At 38.9% G+C, this 22,264-nt stretch overlaps 8 protein-coding genes across 8 annotated transcripts; 2 read left to right on the top strand and 6 right to left on the bottom strand. All coding sequences in view use genetic code 12, as the record gives it.

Annotated features, from left to right (window-relative positions):
• Positions 1–1,475: 1,475 nt before the first annotated feature.
• On the bottom strand, positions 1,476–3,719 carry DEM1 (Dem1p; the record flags this gene model as incomplete). The annotated part of the gene is made up of 1 exon (XM_051754826.1): positions 1,476–3,719. One exon carries the CDS (start codon positions 3,717–3,719, stop codon positions 1,476–1,478), a length of 2,244 nt encoding a protein of 747 aa, XP_051606343.1.
• A 2,779-nt stretch (positions 3,720–6,498) lies between these two features.
• On the top strand, positions 6,499–7,941 carry KGF57_005230 (uncharacterized protein; the record flags this gene model as incomplete). Its single annotated transcript, XM_051754825.1, has 1 exon — positions 6,499–7,941. The coding sequence occupies one exon, from the start codon at positions 6,499–6,501 to the stop codon at positions 7,939–7,941; it is 1,443 nt and encodes a 480-aa protein (XP_051606342.1).
• A 123-nt stretch (positions 7,942–8,064) lies between these two features.
• On the bottom strand, positions 8,065–9,147 carry KGF57_005229 (uncharacterized protein; the record flags this gene model as incomplete). Its single annotated transcript, XM_051754824.1, has 1 exon — positions 8,065–9,147. The coding sequence occupies one exon, from the start codon at positions 9,145–9,147 to the stop codon at positions 8,065–8,067; it is 1,083 nt and encodes a 360-aa protein (XP_051606341.1).
• Positions 9,148–9,393: 246 nt separating this feature from the next.
• On the bottom strand, positions 9,394–10,035 carry KGF57_005228 (coatomer subunit zeta; the record flags this gene model as incomplete). Its single annotated transcript, XM_051754823.1, has 1 exon — positions 9,394–10,035. One exon carries the CDS (start codon positions 10,033–10,035, stop codon positions 9,394–9,396), a length of 642 nt encoding a protein of 213 aa, XP_051606340.1.
• A 397-nt stretch (positions 10,036–10,432) lies between these two features.
• Positions 10,433–13,081, bottom strand: VTC3 (vacuolar transporter chaperone; the record flags this gene model as incomplete). Its single annotated transcript, XM_051754821.1, has 1 exon — positions 10,433–13,081. The coding sequence occupies one exon, from the start codon at positions 13,079–13,081 to the stop codon at positions 10,433–10,435; it is 2,649 nt and encodes an 882-aa protein (XP_051606339.1).
• Positions 13,082–16,071: 2,990 nt separating this feature from the next.
• Positions 16,072–17,679, top strand: ULP2 (SUMO protease; the record flags this gene model as incomplete). Its single annotated transcript, XM_051754820.1, has 1 exon — positions 16,072–17,679. One exon carries the CDS (start codon positions 16,072–16,074, stop codon positions 17,677–17,679), a length of 1,608 nt encoding a protein of 535 aa, XP_051606338.1.
• A 104-nt stretch (positions 17,680–17,783) lies between these two features.
• KGF57_005225 (uncharacterized protein) lies at positions 17,784–20,348 on the bottom strand (the record flags this gene model as incomplete). The annotated part of the gene is made up of 1 exon (XM_051754819.1): positions 17,784–20,348. One exon carries the CDS (start codon positions 20,346–20,348, stop codon positions 17,784–17,786), a length of 2,565 nt encoding a protein of 854 aa, XP_051606337.1.
• Positions 20,349–21,146: 798 nt separating this feature from the next.
• On the bottom strand, positions 21,147–22,253 carry KGF57_005224 (uncharacterized protein; the record flags this gene model as incomplete). The annotated part of the gene is made up of 1 exon (XM_051754818.1): positions 21,147–22,253. The coding sequence occupies one exon, from the start codon at positions 22,251–22,253 to the stop codon at positions 21,147–21,149; it is 1,107 nt and encodes a 368-aa protein (XP_051606336.1).
• Between the last annotated feature and the right edge of the window lie 11 nt (positions 22,254–22,264).

The raw sequence follows: 22,264 nt of genomic DNA, 5'->3' as shown, positions 1-22,264 counted from the left end.
CTTATTTACGTCATTGACGACATAGTTTGATGAGAGAAAATTGTGTCCGACACTACTCTCCCAATAACCGGCAAATGAAAACAAAAAAATAAAACAAAAAAAAAGTATTGACTACAAAAGTGATGATCATCTACAACGGCGCAAGCATTGGTAGTGGGTGATACAATTTGGGGGAAGGAGGTTCTCGGAGTTTTGGAATAAGGATACTTCTGTACTTCAAATAGCCCTTGTTACACCGGCACCTTCACTTTTGTCTAAACATATGGTATTTTGAAACCAACCCGCATGGTAAGTGCTAAAACTTTTGACTAAATTGATAAACTTTCCCATCCTTGTGTCTCTCATATATCGGTACATGTGTGACAGCCAGGGATCTACCAAGTACCAGCTACGAACTCTCTTATAGCAATCTGGAAGCAAATGTCTATAATAAATGACATGCTGGAAGCAAATAATACTTTGTCACCAACAAATAACCTTATTTTGTTAACAACTTCTTGACTGTCGAGTATCTTGTAAAGTCTCTTTGTTTGCCGATTACGTCCGATGCAAAATTTTTTATTTATTATACTGTAGGCATAAGTTACACAAACCTATTGAAAATCTCGGAGTTTTTTTTTCTTTCTCGTCTTTTCATTTTTGTGTGTGTGGGGGTGGGGCAAAATAACGGAAACTACAATAATCATAAAGCACACCATCACCCTCTTCCACCCACTCATCAACGTCTACTGTTAAACTATGACTGTGACTATTTCATGCACCTCCTCACTCATTCGAACGTAAAACAAGCATCAAATTAACTTCAATATTTGTACTCCATTGACACCAACTCGTTTGTTTCCTGCCGTTAAATCAATTTCCATGTCCAGTCAAGATTTGCACATTGCCATGAAACTTACTCGCGACAACAAGAGTATAGACCTCTATAGCGCTCTATAATAATACCAGTATCATTATTGTCAATCATTTCAAAGCTAACTCGAATGATCTATGAGTCGTGCATAATGGCCAAACATTTTCTCGATGCTTTTCGCTCTTTCGCACAAGTCTATTTTCTGTGAAAATTCTTCACCAACACATCAAACATCCTTTCTTCTCTCCAGGAGCAGCAGCAACAACACTCATCTCAGCAAAACAACCTTCTACAACGTGTATATTTGAAATATACGTCATATCAAACTACCATCGCAACCCCACTATCCTTATCTTTCTCTCCCTCTCTCTCCTCCCCTCCTCCATTCTCATCTCTTTTGGGACTTTATCTCCGGTTGCATGCCTTTATTTCTCAGGTGTACTCGGTAAACGAATCCCATAAATTGAAACTTTAAGAGAGGCATTTTAACAGAGAGATCAATGTATACGCAATTTTATTTTGTCCAAATGGATTGATCTTTTTGAAGGTGTCTTACATAAACACTACTTTGGCATACTTTATCGCCCTTCCTCCCCCCACCTCTTAGCAACATTACATGCACTCACAGCACATGTTGGCCTAGAAGCTCTCTCAATTGGGGACCAACCATTTTCCGCTTATTCATCAAATCATCAGCTTCACCTCTTCCCATGATACATTTTGTTCTAAATTCACATGTATTGCATTTGCTTAAAGAGTCTGCAAACTTGGGTAAAGTTCTTCCCAACCAGAAATCACACGCATCTCTTAAAGCTTGGTCCAACTGTTTTTGCAGGTGCTTGTAATGACGGATCTCAAATACTTCATGACTGATGGCATTATGGTATTCCACAGTTGTTGAGTCATCGACAAAGTTTTGGAACAAGCTGAATAGTTGTGCTGATCTTGCAATCACGTATCTTAACGTCGGTGGAGTTTTCCATGTTTTCAAAAGTGGCTTCATGTAATGAGAGTATGGGAATGAGTGTTGCAATACGGCCAGTGTGATATTTCCACTCGCTGTAGAAGTAACGTCGATCCTGTCTAGTTCTTTCAAATATGATTCATTTGATGGTGTGTTGGATGAAAATTCTTGGGCATTTTGAAACAACAAATCAAATTGGAACTCAATTTGTGGATTCTGTTTCACAGTTGCATCATCATCCATTGACTTTGGATACCCCACAATTTCCAACTCAGCAAGTGACCGATTCAATTTGTTCAACTTGATATCCTCATCATACGGCGCAAAGTCAATTGGTTCACCATTACTCAATTTGACAAAATCGGTGTAAAATAAATTAGGATTCAATCTCAACATTTGCAACACCAATATTGGACTCAATGGTTTGTCCACATCACAAGAACGTGTTGCTGCGTTTTTTATCATACCACGATACGTAAACTCGGAATCGTGTGTTAGTATTTCAAAAAACTTGCGATAAAACATTGTTTGGTCTTTGGCACCATCAAGTACTGATTGTTGGTAAGGTAAAGTGTTACCGCTCCGGGTTTTAACATCCGACACTACAAGTGACAATTTGTCAGTGCTATACTCGGAAAGAATCTTCTGAGTTTCTGGTATGAAACTTGTCAAATCAATAATTGGTTTCCCCAAGTGATCCTTTTCGTATTCAAAATGCAACATGTTTCGTAACTCTGTGAAAAATGAAAAGTCAGTGGGGTCCTTGTGGTTGCCAAATTTGAACAAATCAACAATCGACGAAATGGGGACGGAATTTTCCAATGCCTCAACACCATCTTTCGGCTCGATAATCTTGGATCTATTCATGTCGATAAATGAATGGATTGGAATTTCTCTAGCTTCTGAGTTTGCCAAGATTGCAAATAATCGGGCGACTACGTTGTGAGCCCAATTATTAGCTACCTTGTCCTCCTCACTTATTGTCAACATCTCATCCACCAAAAGAGACACTCGTTTTATTTCTTCAACTGTGGCGTCGTTCTGAACAAAAACATCTTGGTCTCCTGCCACATTCGTCGCTACCACAAGTCTCGTTTTCAACTCCCTTTGCAAAGATTGAGCCTTCTCTGCTACAAAATCCAACATGTCGGTAATATCAATTCGAGGGTGGGTTTCTTCTTCCAATATGGCGTGGTGTCTAGTCCCTTGTTCCATTGCTTTTGTGGCTGGAGTGCGCAATGACCCAGACCAAACTCTATAATACTCACGCAACACACACCAGTTTTTGATCAATAGTTTCGTAGTAGATAATCTTTGTGAACCCTTTTTCGTTGGCAAAGAGTCTCCATTGTGTGTTGCATGAAAATCAAGGGGTGTTTCATTTGGCAATGGACTTACTATTGGCAAGTTTTCCGAATAGGGCAAATTCCAATTGTCATAAAGATTACGCAAACTCTCGTTTTTTGCAAATATTTCTTGATCCTCTGAGGTTGTTTGAGAAGGCGATGTTAGAGAAGACGAACGGGACGGTACTGGTGATGGTTTTGCTCCACTTTTCGTGGACTTTGTCAGTTTAGTTGTGGCTTTCTTTACTTTTTTCGTCTTGGATTTTGTTATTGTTGTTGTCAGGGTATCTGCTTGTTGAACCTGTTTAATTATGGCTTGTGCATAAGCCTCCTCTTCTTTAGCATTTAAGTTGGCTTCAAAGTCACGGATTTGTGAATGAGTGAACTTTGAATGTTTCTCAATCCGGAATAAATCATTGTCATATCCACGTTTAGGCAATACTCGTGCATCATCTTTGCTTGTTTCGTCGAGAAGCAACGGTTTGTCTAAAGTTGTGTCTTTCAAAGTAAGTTTCTCCAAAGCATCATCAATCTCCACGTGCATCTTTGCAGTCATGCTTGTGGGAGAATCGGTTACGTGTTGTTGCGATTGACGACATACGCGTATGTTTGAGTGAATAAATCGAAAGGGCGACAATCTATTGAAGTTTTTGTCGATGAGTTGTCGCTGTAATTGCCTGCGAAGCATGGATGTAGGTTAAGGGAGGCACAGTTGTAGTTGCAAAATGCAGACAGAATTGGGGTTGGAGTAGAGCGAAGAATCAATTTGCCGCCAAAAATGAGTCTGATCAGGATCTCTAAAATTGCAAAAACTTGGCCGAAAATGTCGTCGCTATATATCCCCTCTGAAGAGCATCTAGACACCTGTATACAACTGGAATCCCAACTTTTGTTGCTGCTACCTTTCTGTAATGAAACGGGTATGAGAAGTGTTTTGTAGATTAGCACATGTACTGGTTCATGCTATATTCGCGATGAATTGTATTTTTTTTATTTTTTCATTTTCTTTCTATTGCGCGGCAAAATTGCCCGATTTGGACATGACAATGGATGGGAAATGAAGCTATCATGAAAGTGTTTATGAAACTGAAAGAATTTTGGATGAAGAAGGTCGCTACGCATCTATGTTTGACGAGTATTGTAGTTGTCCTCTTTCAGAGTTGAGTCCAAGGTGAAACTTTTGTCAGAAAGGTTTGTTTCTTTTCTCTACCATTAGATATTTGAATCTGTTTGCGGCTTCGATGAAACCCTTGTGCTTAGTAACTCAGGTTGAAGGGATTCTTTTGCAGGGTTGTTCTAGTATTTAGAACTCACAACTGCAACGTACATGACAGTACCTACATTGGATATATTACCAAGCTATGGTATGCAGCACGAAACGTTGTCAATTTGTTTTCTTATGTCCTACGGATTTCAAAAACCGGAATTCCATCACCTTGCTCTCTGCAAAGTTCAGGAATCTAGTAGAAAGCACTTGCAATGTGTGGAGCTAATCTGGCCCTTAATTTAACCCAATTAGGAATACTTATGGAGTATTAAAGATGGTAGGCTGCGAAATGGTATAGAAATTGTATGCGCGTCAGGTTTTCCTAATTGGGTTAAATTAATTTCTTGCACTTTTAGTCCACCACAACAAAAGATAATCTAAAAGCCTGTTAAATTTGAAATCTTTAACCGTGTTACATTTTGTGAGTGTAGTGCAGATCTGAAGAACAAGGCAATGGATGATTAAAATGATCAGCTAGTGACTTTTGGCTCATGCGTACTAATTTGCAAAGATTACAGTTTTGGTATAATGGCTTTCTAGTTCTGCAACAACTCTTACATGAGCAGTTGAAATTAACCGCATTGAGACAGATTTATCGTTGACAAAATATGCTTTTTCATCTTTAAACCATATTTTTTTTTTTTTTTAAACTTTTCAATGATTTAAAATTTAACACGGTCAAGTTAGATGATGTATTGGAGTGCCGTTTTGTTTACACAAGCTACGTATAGCACCACGCCTACTAAATAAAACCACCTGATTCAAAGAAAACTGGGTATTTGAGCTATTATTGAAATAAGAGCCACTTCAAGCTGATGGGTAGCTGCAGCTGCATGTAAACGAACAACTTTCATGTGAAAATAATTTCATTCATGGGCCAGGTTCAGCAGCCAGTGACAAGATAATAATTTATTGCTCCTGACAACTATTACAATGCGTTCCTGTCTGTGAGTGTTTAGTCTGTGCTTGTTTAACCCCCTTTCAATTAAGAACTGATTTGTAGTGAAGGACAATAAAATAAGTTTCAAAAGAAAAAGAAAAAAAAAAAAAAAAAGAGGACAAAGGATATTCTGCAAAAAAAATGTTTTATGTCACAAACTTTGACTTCCGCAACATCCTACCAAAAAAACATGCAACACACACAGTGTAAGATTCATGCATGCAAGATGCATTTTAAGCGTATTTGTCATGCATGACTCGATGCTCATGTACAAATTACTTGGTTTTCGAGTGGAGCCTTGTAAAGAATCGTCAATTGAAAAGACCTGAACTCGGGGTTTGTCCAAACCAAGTTGGGTGTGATAGGACAACGGTAATAAAATATAGTTGGAAATTAGTTCGACACTATATTCAGCTTTGTGTATGATTAGGTAATTACTCACGTATGAGTGGTTTTCTGTATGTTTTCTTTGCTCAACAAAAAAAAACAAAAACCCTTTTCAATTTCCCCCACTTTGCCTATTCTAATTTTTGTTTCATCTTCGATTTGTTCCTTTTCATTTCCATTTCTTCAACCAGACTCCAAAGCGGTATATTCGTTCATCAGAATCATTATCTACAGCCACGAGAGCATCACTAGATTCAACACAGAACGAGAAAAAAAAAGCCACTTTTCACTTTTCAGATAATTCTGGCGCTTAAATTTGGGAATTATTTCTCTTTTTTTTTTTTTTTTTTCTTTTCTCCAGGAACAAAAATCCACTCCCCTACATATAATAACGCGTCCCAATTTTTTTTTTTTCCATAATTCATAGCCACCGACTTATCTTCAGGAGCAAATATAGCCACTGCTGCTACAAGGACTAGCGAAGAGAATCGCCACCCTGTCACACTGTCAACGCAAGAAAAGAGAAATCATCAACTACGATTCAGATTTTTTTTATTTTTTTTGTTTTGTTGCCTGAGCCTTACATCATTGAAGATAGCTTTCCGAAATAGTTGAAACCACCTTGTATCATCACATACCTTCACACTACTGCATTGAAGCATCGACAAGACTTTTCCCACTCCAATATTTTTACCATAGACCTTTTTTACTGCATCATAACGTTTTAAACAAAGCATTCCGATGAAAAACTTAAACTTGCATTTGAAATTGAACAAGATGGATTTCCATCAATCTTCATCGATATCTACTCCATCAGGATTGAACTCACAACCATACACACCAATAGACCAGACTTTGAAAACGCCAATACAAGCACCTGGCGAGTATCCATTCAATCCACCACCTTTACATCATCAAAATTCATACAATAGTCAACACAATCCACAGCCACAATCACATCCACAACCACAACCACAACCACAACAGCAAAGTCAAGCTTCTTTCTACCAAAACTCTCAATGTGCTGAATCTGATGATATATTGACTGATATCGACGAGCCAGAGACATTGGGCAACAATAACGGTACAACGAATAATACCAATACATCCAGCTACAGCAATGCATCGCTTAAAAGACCACAATTCCCAATGTCAAATGGAATGAAAAACACGTCAATATCAAATTTGTCTTTGAATGAAATGAACTTGATGCATTACAACGCGCAGCAACTGCTGCAACAAGCCCAGGCTCAGGGCCAGGGCCAGGGCCAATCACAAAACCAGCCAAGTAACGCGTCAATTAGATCGCGTTCGTCACTGTTGAATCTTCGCAAACAGTCATTAACCAGAAACAACTCCAACAATTGGCTTCATGTGGGTAATATACACAGTCTTCGTCCAAGGAATAGCAATGCTAGTACCGATTCATTGGATTGTGTGCCTATACAAGCCAATATATTCAATTATGGAGGAGGAGAAGGCAGCAGCACAAATAGTACACCACCACACTCTGCTGGTATTCAACCACATCCTCAATCAAACTATTTCCCTCAGCAGCCATTATCTGCCGGTGGCAATATTCAACCACAAACTGCATACTACCCCCCACCGCCATCATCTGCACATGCTCAACAAGATTATCCACATATGACCCCCACTTCAGCACCATTCAATCTTCCACCAGTTCCACCACCGCCGCCATTTTTGCAAAGAAGCAGATCGAGCACTTCTGGGAGCACGTATGGTGGCGCTGGAGGTGGCGGTGGCCCTCCCTCAGTGCCATACCACTTAAACACTGAATCGGCCAATGCGCAAGCTCTCAACAGCTTGAATGGAAGATCAAGCTTCAATGCCAATGCAAATCCAGCTGGGTTTACTTTGGATTCACCATTTGAACCAAACAGCCATCCATTTTCACAACCGCTGCCGCAGCAATGGTCATCTCAACCTTGTTCACAACAGTATTCAATGCTGCAGCAACAACACCAACACCAACAACAGCAGCAGTATCAGCAGTATCAGCAACAAAGATCACTGCTGTTTCTGCTGCAACTGCTGCAACTGCTGATGTTAGATGATACAGCTACGGACGAGGCTAGGTTCAATAGCAACTTCAATACCAACTATGTTTCGTTGAGTGAAAAGAAACGAGATTCATTAAAGTTGAAAAGAGGCATGCATTGAAATCGAAGAGGCTAAACCTTTGTTTATAGGTGAATGTTTTTTTTTTAAAAAAAAAGAGACCCATCTATATGAATAGTTGGTAGAAACTTATATAGATCTCGTACTTTTCAACCACTCTTATTACTATATCTCGGCTGGCTGATGTGTTGTGATCGTAGGGTCCGTCATATCAACATCTGCCAGATCACCTTCATCATCTTCGGCAACTTCAGCAACTTCGACATCATCACTAACTAGCACCTCAGGATACTTGATTTTGTAAGGTAGATACTTTTCCAAATCCGCCTCTTTTTTAACCAACTCATTGACGTCATCGTCAGCTGAACCCACAGCACCTATTCCACCAGCGTTACTTACGCCATCCTCCCGTCTGTGATTGTCTCCCTTAGTAATTGGCTTGACCATAAAATTGTTCCATTCATTATTTCGTATACGTTTGATTTTCGACTGCAAATCCAAATCCAAATCCAAATCATTGTCATTAGTCGCATCTAGCGTTTGGTCAGTTGAGCCGCGTCTCACTTCTGCTTGATTTCGAAGTAAATCCTCCTCAAACTCATTAGCTATGAACTCAGTAGCATAAAGATATTTGAACTTGTGGCCGAGTTTCAACTCTTTTTCAAATAGGTGATTCAACCACTTTAATCTATGAGCATTCAGTAAGGAAGATTTGGCAATATCGCCATCACCAACTTCTTCATCGTCACCTTTGTTGTTACGTTGTTTTTTTGAACTAGAGAGGTTATTAGCCAGCACAAATTGCTGGTAAATGCTCTGTTGTTGATTATCCAGTTGTTGTGCAACGTTAGCTACCTTCTCCTCTTCAATATCCTTTTGCTTCTTCCTCCTAGCTATATTCCTAATCTGATCTCCATAGTAGCTCATGACCCAATTATGAAACAGGTTCACTGATTTGGTGTTGTACTCCAGTTCATCAAAATAAGCATCATGGATCTTATTACTTTGAGTAGCCTTTACCAATCCCAAGTCAAGCATAGCTTGCATGACATCCTGGACTTCTGGTGTATTTGTTCTTGTCCTTATTGAACTGCACGCAATTGACTCTGATGTAAGCTTGTTTAAGTAGTCAATATATAATGATGTGAGAATGTTTAGTGTTGACGGTTTACATTTGTCAAATCCTTGAGTTTTGAGTATTTGGGCTATTGAAATTCGTAGTAGTGAGAAGTAGAATGAGTCTTCCATGATGTGAGGGAGCTTACGAGTGTGATGCTTTGACTTCGATGTAGTGAATAGGGTGGCCTGTTTCCACAGTGTTTACTGCTGCTGACGGCCGATATTTTTATTTTTCTTTTTTTCCTTCAGTCTACGACAACAGATTCGACAGATGGCAGATACAGGATTCAAGATACACCTTTACATAGCTATCACTCACATCTCGTTAATTAATCTACCTAAGAAAACTAAACATACGGCACTTACGTTTATCCCCTACAACCCTTGTTGTACTCTCTCAGCCAACTTCTTACCAGCAAAACTCAAAGCATTAAACAATCCCTTCTCGCTCAAGTCAATGTTCTTCAAATCGACACCGGCAGCACCCGAACTCACCGGCGCATTGGTAACTCTAGACACAATAGTGGCTGGGTCATACTCCAAAATAATCCCACCATCATCAATAGTCTCATCAATGGCCAACACTACCAAATCGTAATTCTCGACAATTGTAGCTTTATCAACGGTGTTATTCAACAAAATGGTTATGGATTCAACTAGATTGGTCAATGTTGAGTACATGAGACATTCATTTTCATTTATTGGAGCCACGAGTATGATTGATGTATCGTTGATTTGTTTGTATACAATCAAATTGTTGTCATACAAGAGAATGTCTTGATGGACCTTGTTGATTTTGGAAAATAACGATTTCTCAAACTTCAATTGACTGGTGGATTTGGCTGAGGTGGAAGGCTTGGCTGTTTTGAGATTACTACTGTTGTTGTTGTTGTTGTTGTTGTTGTGAATATCATTGTCTGATGTTGGAGGAGTATAGTATTTAGCATATAATCTGTTACCTTCGTTGTCTAGTATTAGCAATGCTGACACTGTGTACAATGATACGTTCAATGACATCTGGAGAGGAGCGGAAGTAATATTGAATAGGTATTCTGGCTGGCCCCTTGATGTGCTGGTACTGACGAAAAGAAATTTGTTCAACGCATTTTGGCACCACGCTGTACAAAGTTAAATTTTTCTGTCAATATACAGGACCACTGAATACAACTATCACCATGCGAACAACCACCCACCCAACCAACCAACCAGCCCCTGCTCGAGCCAACTAATAAACCAACTTTCTCTACAAAACGCCTTTCTTCTTTTTGTTCTTTCCCATTGCTTTTTAAAAACTTTATTCAAAATCATATTACTACTATACAAAACAAAGCAAAGCAAAACAAAATAAATTGAAACTCAAAAGGAAGGACGGAATGGGAGGACTTCCAGCCTCCATCAGGCCATTCCCCATCACTCAGCTAACCATTTCAACAACGAACTGGTGAATCTTCTTATGCATTGGGTTGTTTGCATAAAATTCATTATTCTCATACTCCAATTCTAGACTCTTCCACCCAAACACAAAGTTAATAATAAGGGCAATGATTAACCCAAAGGCAATAATCAATGGTCCAATTGAATTATCCAAATGCTTGTCACTTCTTTCCAAAATGATATTTCTTCTGACTGTGAAAATGTAGTATCCCCAAAGACAACTAAACAATGTCAATCCAAAGTAAAAGTACGCCAAATAGGTACTCAATTCATGGAAATTGGATCTAATTGTAGACGAGTAAATGATAAATGTAACCGACATCAACAATGTAGTTACGTGTAACCAACGATTGAAAGTACGTTCGTTGGCCAACCACACTTTGGGTTCAATTTTGATGGGACCCATATTTTTAATCCATTGATCTGGCTTGATGACTCCCGCTGGTAACACAACTTCTTCGTCCTCTGAATCGACATCAATCAATTTAGAAAATTGTTGGGGGAACTTGATCAATTTCGTGAGACGACTGGCTCTGGAAGCTGCACTGGTATCGTCTTCATCTTCTTCATCATCAAAGTCAGATGATTGATCGTCAGTAGTGAAATTTGCAGAACTGGGCTGTTGTTGTTGTTGTTCTTGTTGTTGAAGTCTCTGTGGTTTTCCAGTTGGCGAAAGATTGCCCTCATCTTCCTCATCTTCCTCATCAACTGGGGTAATCTTGGTATCATGACCTTCCGATGTTGCTCCAGTCACAGTCACTCCCTTGTGCTCGCCTTGTTTAGAACCACCATCTTCGGTGTATAACAAACTTCCTGAAAAAGATGCCGATCTGGGTTGGAAGTTGGAGGCATTGTTTTTCAAAAGCATTGACTTGAACTTGGACAAATTATCATCGTTGCTCAAGTGAGCAATTCCATTGTCATTGTTGCCCTTTGCTGCTGCTGCTGCTGCTGCTGCTGAAGAGGTTGTTCCACTGCTATCATTACGATGTTGTGGAAGAATCTTGGGTAAATCGTCATTGATATCTCCTTCCAACTCATTAAACCACATAGGAATGTTATCCAATTTATCGTCTTCCAAATACAATGAAGCAACACCATGAATAAATTTGGAGAAATTGGGAATCTCCTTAACCAAATAACTACTATTGATCAATTCGTTGATCCATTGTAATTTTTTGAAATTCTTGACTGATGACTTCTTAATTTTGATCTCCATGGTTGAAAATGGAAACTTGTTGAATTCACCTTTACGTAAAAATTGTTGGTTGTGTTTCGGATTATCCAAATCTAACCTATGCCATTGGTGAGGATCTCTAATGGGCAAGATCGGATCAAAAGAATCCTCTCTAATAAAAGTCAAGTTGGAGTCAATAATGATTCTAATCTTGTCATCCCCGGGAATTTGGAAAGCAGTTCTCTTGTAAGTAGTTCTTAAAATTGGTTGCAAGTTGTTCTCCTCAATAAATTTCAATAGTCTCTTTACTGTAGCTTCATCATTAATCTTGACGAATTTCTTGGGAACTTCATGACTAAGAACAAATTGATTAATGTACTTTTGTCTCAATTCAATCTTGTCATCAACATGGAAATTGGAATTAACATCAAACTCCTTTCTCTCCATTGTGATTTTCGGTTTGTCTGACAATTTACCGATCCATCTAATTCTCAAAGTTGAGGAGTTGTTGAGCTTGGTCAACTTGTGATTGTAAAGATCAAAATGCTCATTGTCAAAGTACAAACAGTTGATAGTTTGATCAGTTTGGGTGATTTTGTTGTCCTTGCCGTGTACTCCATCAGCATCGTCATCATCGTCGTCATCGTCATCGTCTTCATCATCATCATCATCCTTCTTGGAATTGTAAATCAATACTGGCAAATGTCTCAAGATAGTTGTCTTGACTTCCATTAAATTGTCAGGATGAACCCAAAATTTAAAAGATTGAAACTCTCCACTCAATGCCCCATCATTAAATGATGACAATTTCGACAAGGATTGATCAACTTCGTAATTTTCTCTCAAGAATTGAAACAATGTACCAATTTTGTATAACAATGGAGAGTAATCTTCTGAATGAAAGGGCAATTTCTTCAAACGAACATTTAACAAAGGTTTAACTGAATAATTAGCATGTAAACGATCATGTTTCTTGACAATTTTGATAAATCCAGTATAGTTCAAACGTTGGAAATGTTCCAAGTTCTGGGCTTCATTCAACAAATGATCCAATTTTTTAGAAAAGGCGTCAACATCAAAAGTATCTGCAACCTCAGTTTGCTCTTGCAAGATATTCAATTCATCGTTCAATTCATCAAACTTGTTGTGTTGAAAAGTGAACACCTTTTCCAAGTTTTCATCCAACGCACTAACAAAGTTTTGTTCATCTTTATCGGTCCAATTGTTTTTCAAAATGACACCTTCTTTAAGCAATTTCTTCAAGTGGTTGTACTTGATGTAAAAATCTTTCCATGGTGCATATGTTTCCGTTTCCAACTTGGTGCCAAATAGCATTCTGGGTTCGGTGGTTGATGTTGTTGCTGCTGCTGTTGCTGCTGCTGTTGCTGCTGCTGCTGAAGAAGAAGAAGGCTCTTTCGATTTGGGTTGGGATTGGTTTTGACTAGATGCCATAATAGAAAGTAGCCTTTTATTCCGCTTTGAATGGGAGTACTAGAGAAGGGGGGGTAGATTGGTTATTCTAAAATAAATTTGGAAGGAAAAAGCCTTGTCGATCAACAAAATGAGCTTTTGAAAAGTAAATTGAGTCAAAGAGGCAGCAATAGTAGTGAAAAACTCTGTCTGTGTTGAAAATAGAAGATCCCTTCTGCGTAATGTAAAGCTTAAACGGAGTGTATAAGCTACTTTTTGGATTTGAATTGAATTGAAAGTAATTTAACAAGTTTAGGTTGGAGCTGTCTTTGTCTCTTTGTATTTTTTTTGTTTTCAACTATGTTTTTTTTTCCTCTCCTTCTTTTGTGCAATGTTTGTTTATTTTTATAGATATATTAGCTTGCGTTTACCATGACTTCCACAGACAAATACAAGCTTTTCCCCTGTATTGCTTCCTCGGCTATTCTCCTTAAAGCTACTCTCTCAAAGCACCAACTGGCTGTGTTGAGAACAGCTGTGTTTAGAATACGCAAATATGTTCATATGCTGAACAATTAACTGCATATGGAGTTCCAAGTCTATAATTAAAAAAAAAGCCGCTCTTAATTTGAATGCGTCGGAAAAGTCTCTTGTATTTTGGCGAGAACGTGGACCACCTTGTTAATTAATCAACAACTAATAAATTCATACCATCCAACAAACAACAACAATAACAACAACAACAACAACAACAATAGGAGGCGCCTATTTAGCTGTAATAAACACAATTATTGTATTTAATTTCGATTTGCTTTTGTAATACCGGTAATTGTTAACTATTATTAGCAATTATTAGGCAGTTTGGAGTGCAAAGGACACCGAAAGGTTTAGATAATATTTCAAATCAGTTTCCTCGATGCAACATAGTTTTCAAATGCAATATACGTAGGTTGTAGCTTTAACCTTTAAACTCTTTTACATAGATAATAATAGTTAACTTCCTCACAAACTTTTGTTGCATCGTTCTAGATATTGCACAATTGCACAAAAACCAACCTTTGTGTAGCTGAATAATTAAACCCACTCAACATGGCCATGAAACACCCAGGCGTTCGATGCAAGTGCTGTTTTGCATCCATATAACGTATGTGCTACTTGTGACCTCCAAAATACACCCTTCAGTCTGCTGACAAACCAATCTCACCACATGTTGGACTGGCTTTCTTGGTGTAGTTGAACGATCACGTCTTGTAAAGACAAACTAACATTGTAGAAAACAGAAAAGACAAAGGGTAGGCTATTGTTACCAAAGGCTTTCTCTAGTCTTTTCGTCTTTGTAAGTTCTTGTCTGTCTAGTTCCATACCACACCCTTACACCTCCGCCCTCCACGCACACACACACACACACGCACACACACACACGCACACACACACACACATTTTATCACTGTCCCTTAGAAGCATCAAGGAATCCAGATTCTTCTGTTAAGTTTTCTGTAACAAAGTCTCAACTGTTGCAATGCAGAACGGAACTTCTTCATTGAGCTCTCGTTCTATGAACAACACTACTTTAGAAAAGTAGTGTGGTCAAATTACCGCTGTCCCCAGACAGTCTTTTGCAACACAACACAACACAACACAACTAAGACAGAGAAAAAGGTCGTGTACATGTGTAGCAAAAGAATATTCTTTAATCTATTTTGTGTAATATGCAAATAACAATTTTGTGCAATTATTAATTGTAATAATAATTATCATACCACGTGGGATATACGTTATATCGTATTGCAAAATCAACAACTGAATTGATAAGGAGCAGGAGGATTTATCTGCCCCTAGGAAAAAAAAATGTTTTCTCCAGTATCGCTACTCGTATTTTCCACTCCCATTCCACCAAGAGGGATTGAATCAAAATCTCACCACTATTGGTGAGATGGAGCTTAGCAGGGGATGAAATTGAGGCTCTTGCAACACATTCAAATACATCATCGGACTGGTTGGTAGTAGAAGTGTTGTCAACAACGGAAAATTGATGCCGTGTTTCGGTTTGGGCATACGGGGTGCAACAGCATGCCTGTCAAGTGCTAATATCACCCCGAATATCCGCTTCGAAGAGACGTTCAGTCAAATTGTTGTTTGCAACCGCTGTTGTTTTAGGCAATTGAGACATTTTGGATGTATAGCTATCTATTGACTTTGAAAGAGTCCTCGGCTCGGGATCATGATGATTGAGTCCTAGGTTTCAGTGCCACTTGCCTGAATGTCCGTGGTCATACGTTCTAGCCAGGCTAGCCTGTGATCAACGTTTGTTTCACTAAGGGTTCGGCAGCTCCAATTTTTCCCTGTGATCATCATCCAATCAAGAGTTCAATCAATTGGCGTTGTTTGCTCTAACATTTATTTCAGTGGCATCATTAGCCCTAGCATCCAATCTATTAACGTCGTCAGTTCTGGCTTCCACTATATTAGCTTCAGCGGCGTCTTTATCCTCTTGTTGCCGCGCCTGTTCAATTTGTTCGGCTACCCCCCCCCCCTTCAGCTTGCTCAAATAGTTCTTATGTTGTTTCACCCGGAACAATCATTTCTCCATCCGAGGTCAAGAAGAATATTTACCTGTTGAAATAAAGTAAAGAAGTTAATCGTTATATCCTCGTAAATGTATCTCTCTATTACACTTGAGATGAACAAAATAGCTGTAGTTCTTGAACGGAAAATTGCTGCAAATTTCAAGAAACAAATATTTGCACTTTTTTGCACATCAAATAACGCAGCACATGAAAGCAGCGACTTTACTCTTCTGAGAGTCAGTATACTTGAAGCATGGCTTGGGTCAGGTGACAAGCTTCTTGAATTACGACCCTTCTAATAGCTGTGTTTACCCCTCCCTCCCTCCACCCATTCAATTCTTTATCATCTCTAGCGCGGCTTCCCAGCTTATGCTTCAGATGCGAACAACAAAAAAAACAAATGGCCCAGAACATTTTTGCAGAAGCTAAAGCAATTGAACACCAATCACCGCTACTACAGCCGAGATGCTAGGTAACCCTGTATTTCATTATGAACGAATATACATACAAGACGAGGACCTATCGTACAATTTCACCAATTGCAGAAATCTAGAAAAGGAAGGATCTTCAGATGGCATCGTTGGTTCTGGAAAACGATATTGGCATTCTATCAACAAGATGTTTCGTCAAATTACATCCTTCATTCTAGCTTATTTCATACATCCCCTTTTCCGTATAGAAGAATCACAGGAAGCAGAGAGCGAAAGAGCCTTTGTGGATGAAAAAGAGCAGCTGGATGTTGACAATGATTCGGATATTGAAATACTTGGAGAAAAGATTGCGTCGCACCCCATCACGAATGATTATCATCTCATCAACCAGCAACGACCATACCAAAACAACAGCATTTTAGAAAACAGTTTTGGTGATCATGTTGGTAACAGTACCAAGACTTCATCACCTCATAACAGCAGCAGCAGCATCAGCAACAAGAACAAGAACAATCACAAGAACAAGAACAAGAACAATTACTACGATGCCAGCCAGGCTTTAAGAAATCTTGCACTAAAAGGATTAAAGGCTGGAAGAGAGCAGAATAAACTGCAGAATGAGCCACCACCATACGGAACAGACTTGTCAATATCGCAAACACATTTCTCCAATCGCCAACAATGGCAGTTAACCTCAACACCGCGAAAGACCCAACCCGCTTCCACTGTTATACAACGAAACTCCTCTCATCGCCAATTGTTCAACATCGACCCACCCAAAACTGAATACCAGCAATCGATTTTGAACTTCTACATCCCACCAAAACCCGTGTCAATCACCTCCTACTCATTAGTAGATGACCTAATTGCAAATTTCAAAAACACCGATCGCATTTCCGAAACTTACAAAATAGCCCAATCCAAAACCCTAGACGTAATAACAGCCAAACGATTAGCATCTAAGGTCAAAAAAATTGAGCCCTTGACCGATTCCCAATTGACCAAGGTGAACCAAGCATGGCAATCCGGTTCTCGATCAATTTGCATCACTCGATACAATATCGATCTCACATTTGCCGATTTACAAACTTTGAAAGATGGCCGCTGGCTCAATGACAACGTTATTGATTTCTATCTCAATATGGTTATGAAGCAAAACCCTAAGAAAATATTTATCTGGACAACTCATTTCTATTCCACTTTAGCATCAAGAGGGTATAACGGGGTTGCAAGATGGGCAAAGAGGAAAAAAATCGATTTATTCACAATGGACAGAGTCATTGTACCGATAAACATCAGCAACACGCATTGGGCATTAGCTGTGATTGACAATGTGGCAAAAACAATTACATATTACGATTCATTGACTTTTGGTCAATCAGGTAATCCCGAAGCCGTTGAAAATTTACAAATGTATATGGATCATGAAGCACAACGCTTGAATTGCGATGCTGTGCAATACAAGTTGATTCCGTATATTGAAGCACCACAACAACAAAATGGATCTGATTGTGGGGTTTTCACTTGTATTGCCGCTCGATATTTGGCTCAAGGTGAAAAGTTTAATTATTCTCAAAATGACATGAAGATGATTAGACGTCGTATGACGTACGAGATTATGAATGATGAATTGCTAAAATAAAGCAAGGCGTACATGTTTTATACAATTTATTTACAAAGTATTTGCAGGATCGAATTCTTTATTCCGTCCGCTTTACTCTTCTCATCTCTCCTTTATTTTTTTGCCTAGAAGATGCCCAAGAACGAATGGGACTTGGAGTCACCATTGTAGGAGGCAATATCAGCAATCTCCTTTTCATAATCAACAATCTTCTTATTTGAAGCTTCAATCTTTTTCGACAAATAATCAATACGACCATCCAATCTGTTTCCAATTTTGTAGATTCCGCTCAACTCCGACTCCAATTTATTAATTTTACCCACTTCCAAATTGATCAAGTTGGTTAAATAGTCAGTTTCGTACAATTTCCAAATCCTTAAATCGCCAATTATATTGCTAAAAGCAGCTTTGAATAATGGCCTACCGGTGGTTATCTTGTTCAACACTCCCTTGTCACGTTTCAACGAAATCAAATCAAATTTCTCCAACGTTGATAATGTGTCCATTGTTTGCTTAGATGATTTGAACAAGGGCAGTTTAATCAAATCGTCATAAGAAATGACTTCTTTCTTCAGTAATAATTTCATGATTAACCATACTTGGGCAGAATTCCAGTTGTTGTCCCCATTATCGATTTTCTGGCTACTCAAAAAAAATGTAGTAATCAATTCAGCTGCCTGCGTAATCATCTCCGTCACGGCATTGCTTGGGTCCTCGCCGGACTTAACTCGACGTATAAATGCTTGCAAATCCAACATCCTTCCACCTAATGGCTCCAAACATTCACTTAACGTGGAAGTACCCTTAACATTGAGCACATCACATACATACTGTTTCGAGCTCATCATGGATGCATCACTCAAGGAGAGATCCTTGAACACTTGATTAGGTAAAGCTTCATTCAAATGCTGTACTGAACCAACATCAGCCGTCAAAAAGATCACATGAGCAATATTGTTTTGAATTAACCCCGAAGCCCATTCAGCAATCAAGGGGTATATGAAATCATTCAGGTGAACATCTGCTCTTCTCGAGAACTTGTTGATCACAATAATTGGCTTGGACTCTGGATGCTGTGCTAAGAAATCCTCTTGCCTTAAGATTTCAATCTTATCCTCATCCTTTAACCGCTTGTTCTTCCTGTCAACACTCTTTGCATATTTCTGATAATCCGATTCACATATATGCCTGATGGATTGGGTAGCCAATGAAAACATGTTTTTAATCTGAGTTTCTTTGCTTTCACTAAATCCAGATTTCTGACCCGTTAAACCTTGTACACCCAAATCAACAAATTGTGAAATCGAATTCGTCCATGTAAAAACAGGAAAGTATCCCAATTGAGAAGCAGTACTCCCAATTAATGTGTTTTCTGATCTAGCTTTGCTCAATTTGTCACACTCAATCACCAAGACCTTGCTATTTAATCGATCATCTGAAGCCAAGGTATGATCCAACACAAACTCTTCTTTACCTGACCCTTGAGGACCTTTAACAATGATAAAACTGTTCAAGTTCTCCAAGATCCACAATTTCAATTGTTTTGACTTTTCAAATCTCTCTTGCCAAAACATGTTACTCTCTTTTTTAATCTCATCCATAGACTGACTATCCAGAGTATCGCAATCTTTGTCACCAACGACTTCATGAATTTGAGTATCGATGTAATCATAACTACTTGATACCAAATTCGCCAATGCCCTGTATGGGATATAAAGTAATTGGAAAGCCTTGTTTTGTTTAAAGTAATCAAACGAATGTCTGCTATGCGTAATCTTGTACTCAATACACCATTCTCTTATTGGATCAAACACCATCACTGCAAACCCTGCAAGAAGTGCCAAAAGAATCGGAATTGCTATTTTGGTATGGTTGGAAATGAAATCAACCAAATAGTTCTTTCTCTTTATTGGTGCAAATTGGATATGGATTGTAGTGTTACCATTATTCAACAGCATCCCCGTAATACAATGCTTGGCGCATGTTGCTGCTCGAATATTGTGGAAAAGGACTATTGACTCGTTTGGGTCAGCTTTGATATCGTCAATGAGCCCATATCTCCTAAACAAAACGTACAACTCCTCCTCCGTCAACGGATCTCCCTCAAATTTTACTGCCAACTTAGGACTTGGGAACCTCTTCAAGTCCTCTATCCAAGGAACACCTTTCACGCTGTACACTTTGGGTGCTCTGTCAGTTATATAATCAAACACTCGAGAAACAACATTCTCCAGTTCCTTTTCATTCACGGCAACATTGTTTCTAATTTGAGTAATAAACTGCTTAGCGGTTTCATCTTGTGGGAACTGATACTTTACAAATGCACCCGAGTCTCTTGCCAAGGCCACAACTTCTGTCAACAACGACCCTTGCGGCAAGGGAGACGAAAGCTGTTCCACTCTTTTCTTGACCTGCTCGTCAGAGTAGCGTGGAGCAAACAATGCAAGCCGCGAGAGGTATGACTTGACGAAGTTGCGAGATGTGGCAAATGAATAATATAGCAATACTTCGTTGCTCCGTTTGTCAATGACACCTGTCGCTGATACTGAATTGTCGGTTTCCGTTGAGTCTGATTGTTTTTTCAAATCCTCTATATCGGTGGCATAGTGCCTGTAGGTTTGCAAGAGTACTGGTGGCGTGCGTTTGACACTGATGACCTGTAATGGACTAATCCTTGATAATCTCAACATTGCAGTAAAGACTAGCAACGTCAATTGAGTAGTAATGTTGGTGATAAAAGATTTGAAGTGTATTGCTACCGCAGGGGAAATCAAATGACCCAGATTAAACGCTACCAATTACGTCAGCTGCAAAAGTTCAAGATCTATATGAAGCTTGCAACAGTGGTTGTGGCTTCGACACGGAGTGTAATGGAGTAGCAGGTCTTGGTGATAGAGGAAGGATAGAGTCTGCTCCGTTCTCTTAACAAACAGAAGGCATTTGGAACTCGACCACTGTCTCACGTCAAAGAGAAATGTCTCAAACTGTTTCTTAAAAGATTAAATCTATGATAAACCCATTCCTATAACGTGATACTCTATGAGGAATAGACATTTTAGTTTGAAATTTCTGATTTTGGCCTCGCTTTGAACCCGTGTACCACTCTGATACAAGGGTCTTCGAAGAGGCCGACACGCGAATATAAAGAAAGAGAATGAGCCAGTCCAAAATGGAAATCCTTTCCTCTCCCAAACTAAATATATATATATATATTTCTCCTATATGGATATATATATATACCTATGGAAACTCTGATATGATATGATTAGTTGTAGTTGTAGTTGTAGTTGTATTGCAAAGAAAAAAGACAGAAGAGTTCTTGGAAAAAAAAAAAATTTTTTCCAACCTTTAAAACAGATCTCACTCACTCACTCACTGCGTATTTCTATTTTTGGTACAGACACGAAGTACGAAACAACAACAACAGGGTTGTGTCAATTACAGTTAAGGCAAATGTGTATACCTATGTATATATTGGTGACCGCTCTCTAATCAAGCGCTAAGCTTGGTACGGTGCCTGTGATTGGAGTGGCAAGAATTCTATAAAAGTCTGATGACTTCAATGCTCTAACAGGCAAATCATCGTTTTCATCTCGACTCAATTTCCCACTCTTGTAATTGTAATTCTCCTTGATGTATTCCCGGACTGGTAGTAATGCCGCTTCTCGACACAATTCTCTTAAATCAGATCCACTATAGCCTTTAGTCCTTTCAACAATCAGCTCCAAATCAAACTCCTGTTCATCCACTTTTGCATCCTTCAATATCTTCGACAAGATAGACCTTCTTTGGGAAGCATCTGGTTTACCAATTGCAAATGTCTTTGGCATTCTTCTTAAAAACGCTTCATCGATGTCGGTTTTTCTATTTGTTGCTCCCAAGACCATAATCTGTCCATTCGATTTCAAACCATCCCACAATGTCATAAACTCAGCCTTCAACAACGCGCTCACTTCATGATCACTTGACGACCTATCTCTTAAAAATGAATCTATTTCATCAATGAAAATGATGCATGGTTGCAACTTGTTGGCCAATGAGAAGATGGCATCAACAATCTTGTTTGATTCTCCATACCACTTGTCCATAACAGTTGACATTCTAATTGATAAAAAGAATGCACCACTTTCTTTTGCAATTGCTTTAGCAAGCATGGTCTTTCCACATCCGGGTGGGCCATAAAAGAGCACACCTTTAGGCGACTTGATCAAGTTCAGATGGACTGCAAATAGCTCTGGATCAGTCAACGGCAACATCACTGCTTCTCTCAATTCGTCAATAATTTCCTGTAGCCCTCCAATATCTTCAAAAGAAACGGAAATTTCGTCGGGTGTTACAAGGGAACTCAACAAGGTTTTCTCATATTGGTTTAGTGATATATTCTTCAAATGTGGATTAGCAGTTTGAATCTTTTTCAATATTCCCTTGCCTTTCTTATCTGATTCACTATTCTTGATGCTCTTGTCTAGGTATTCATTTATTATGGCGTTTAATAAGTAGTAAACGGATAAACTTGCTCCAGTTAACAACACCAAGTCACTGATAAGCTTGAAGTTCACTCTGACTTTACTTAAGTCAAACTTTAAGTTGAACATGGCGGCAGGAT

Source organism: Candida theae (assembly GCF_024610275.1).
Source record: "Candida theae strain CBS 12239 chromosome Unknown scaffold22, whole genome shotgun sequence".
NCBI classification, from domain to species: Eukaryota; Fungi; Ascomycota; class Pichiomycetes; order Serinales; family Debaryomycetaceae; genus Lodderomyces; species Lodderomyces theae.
The sequence above is the reverse complement of the archived record's forward strand: the minus strand, read 5'-3'. Positions and strand labels throughout refer to the sequence as shown.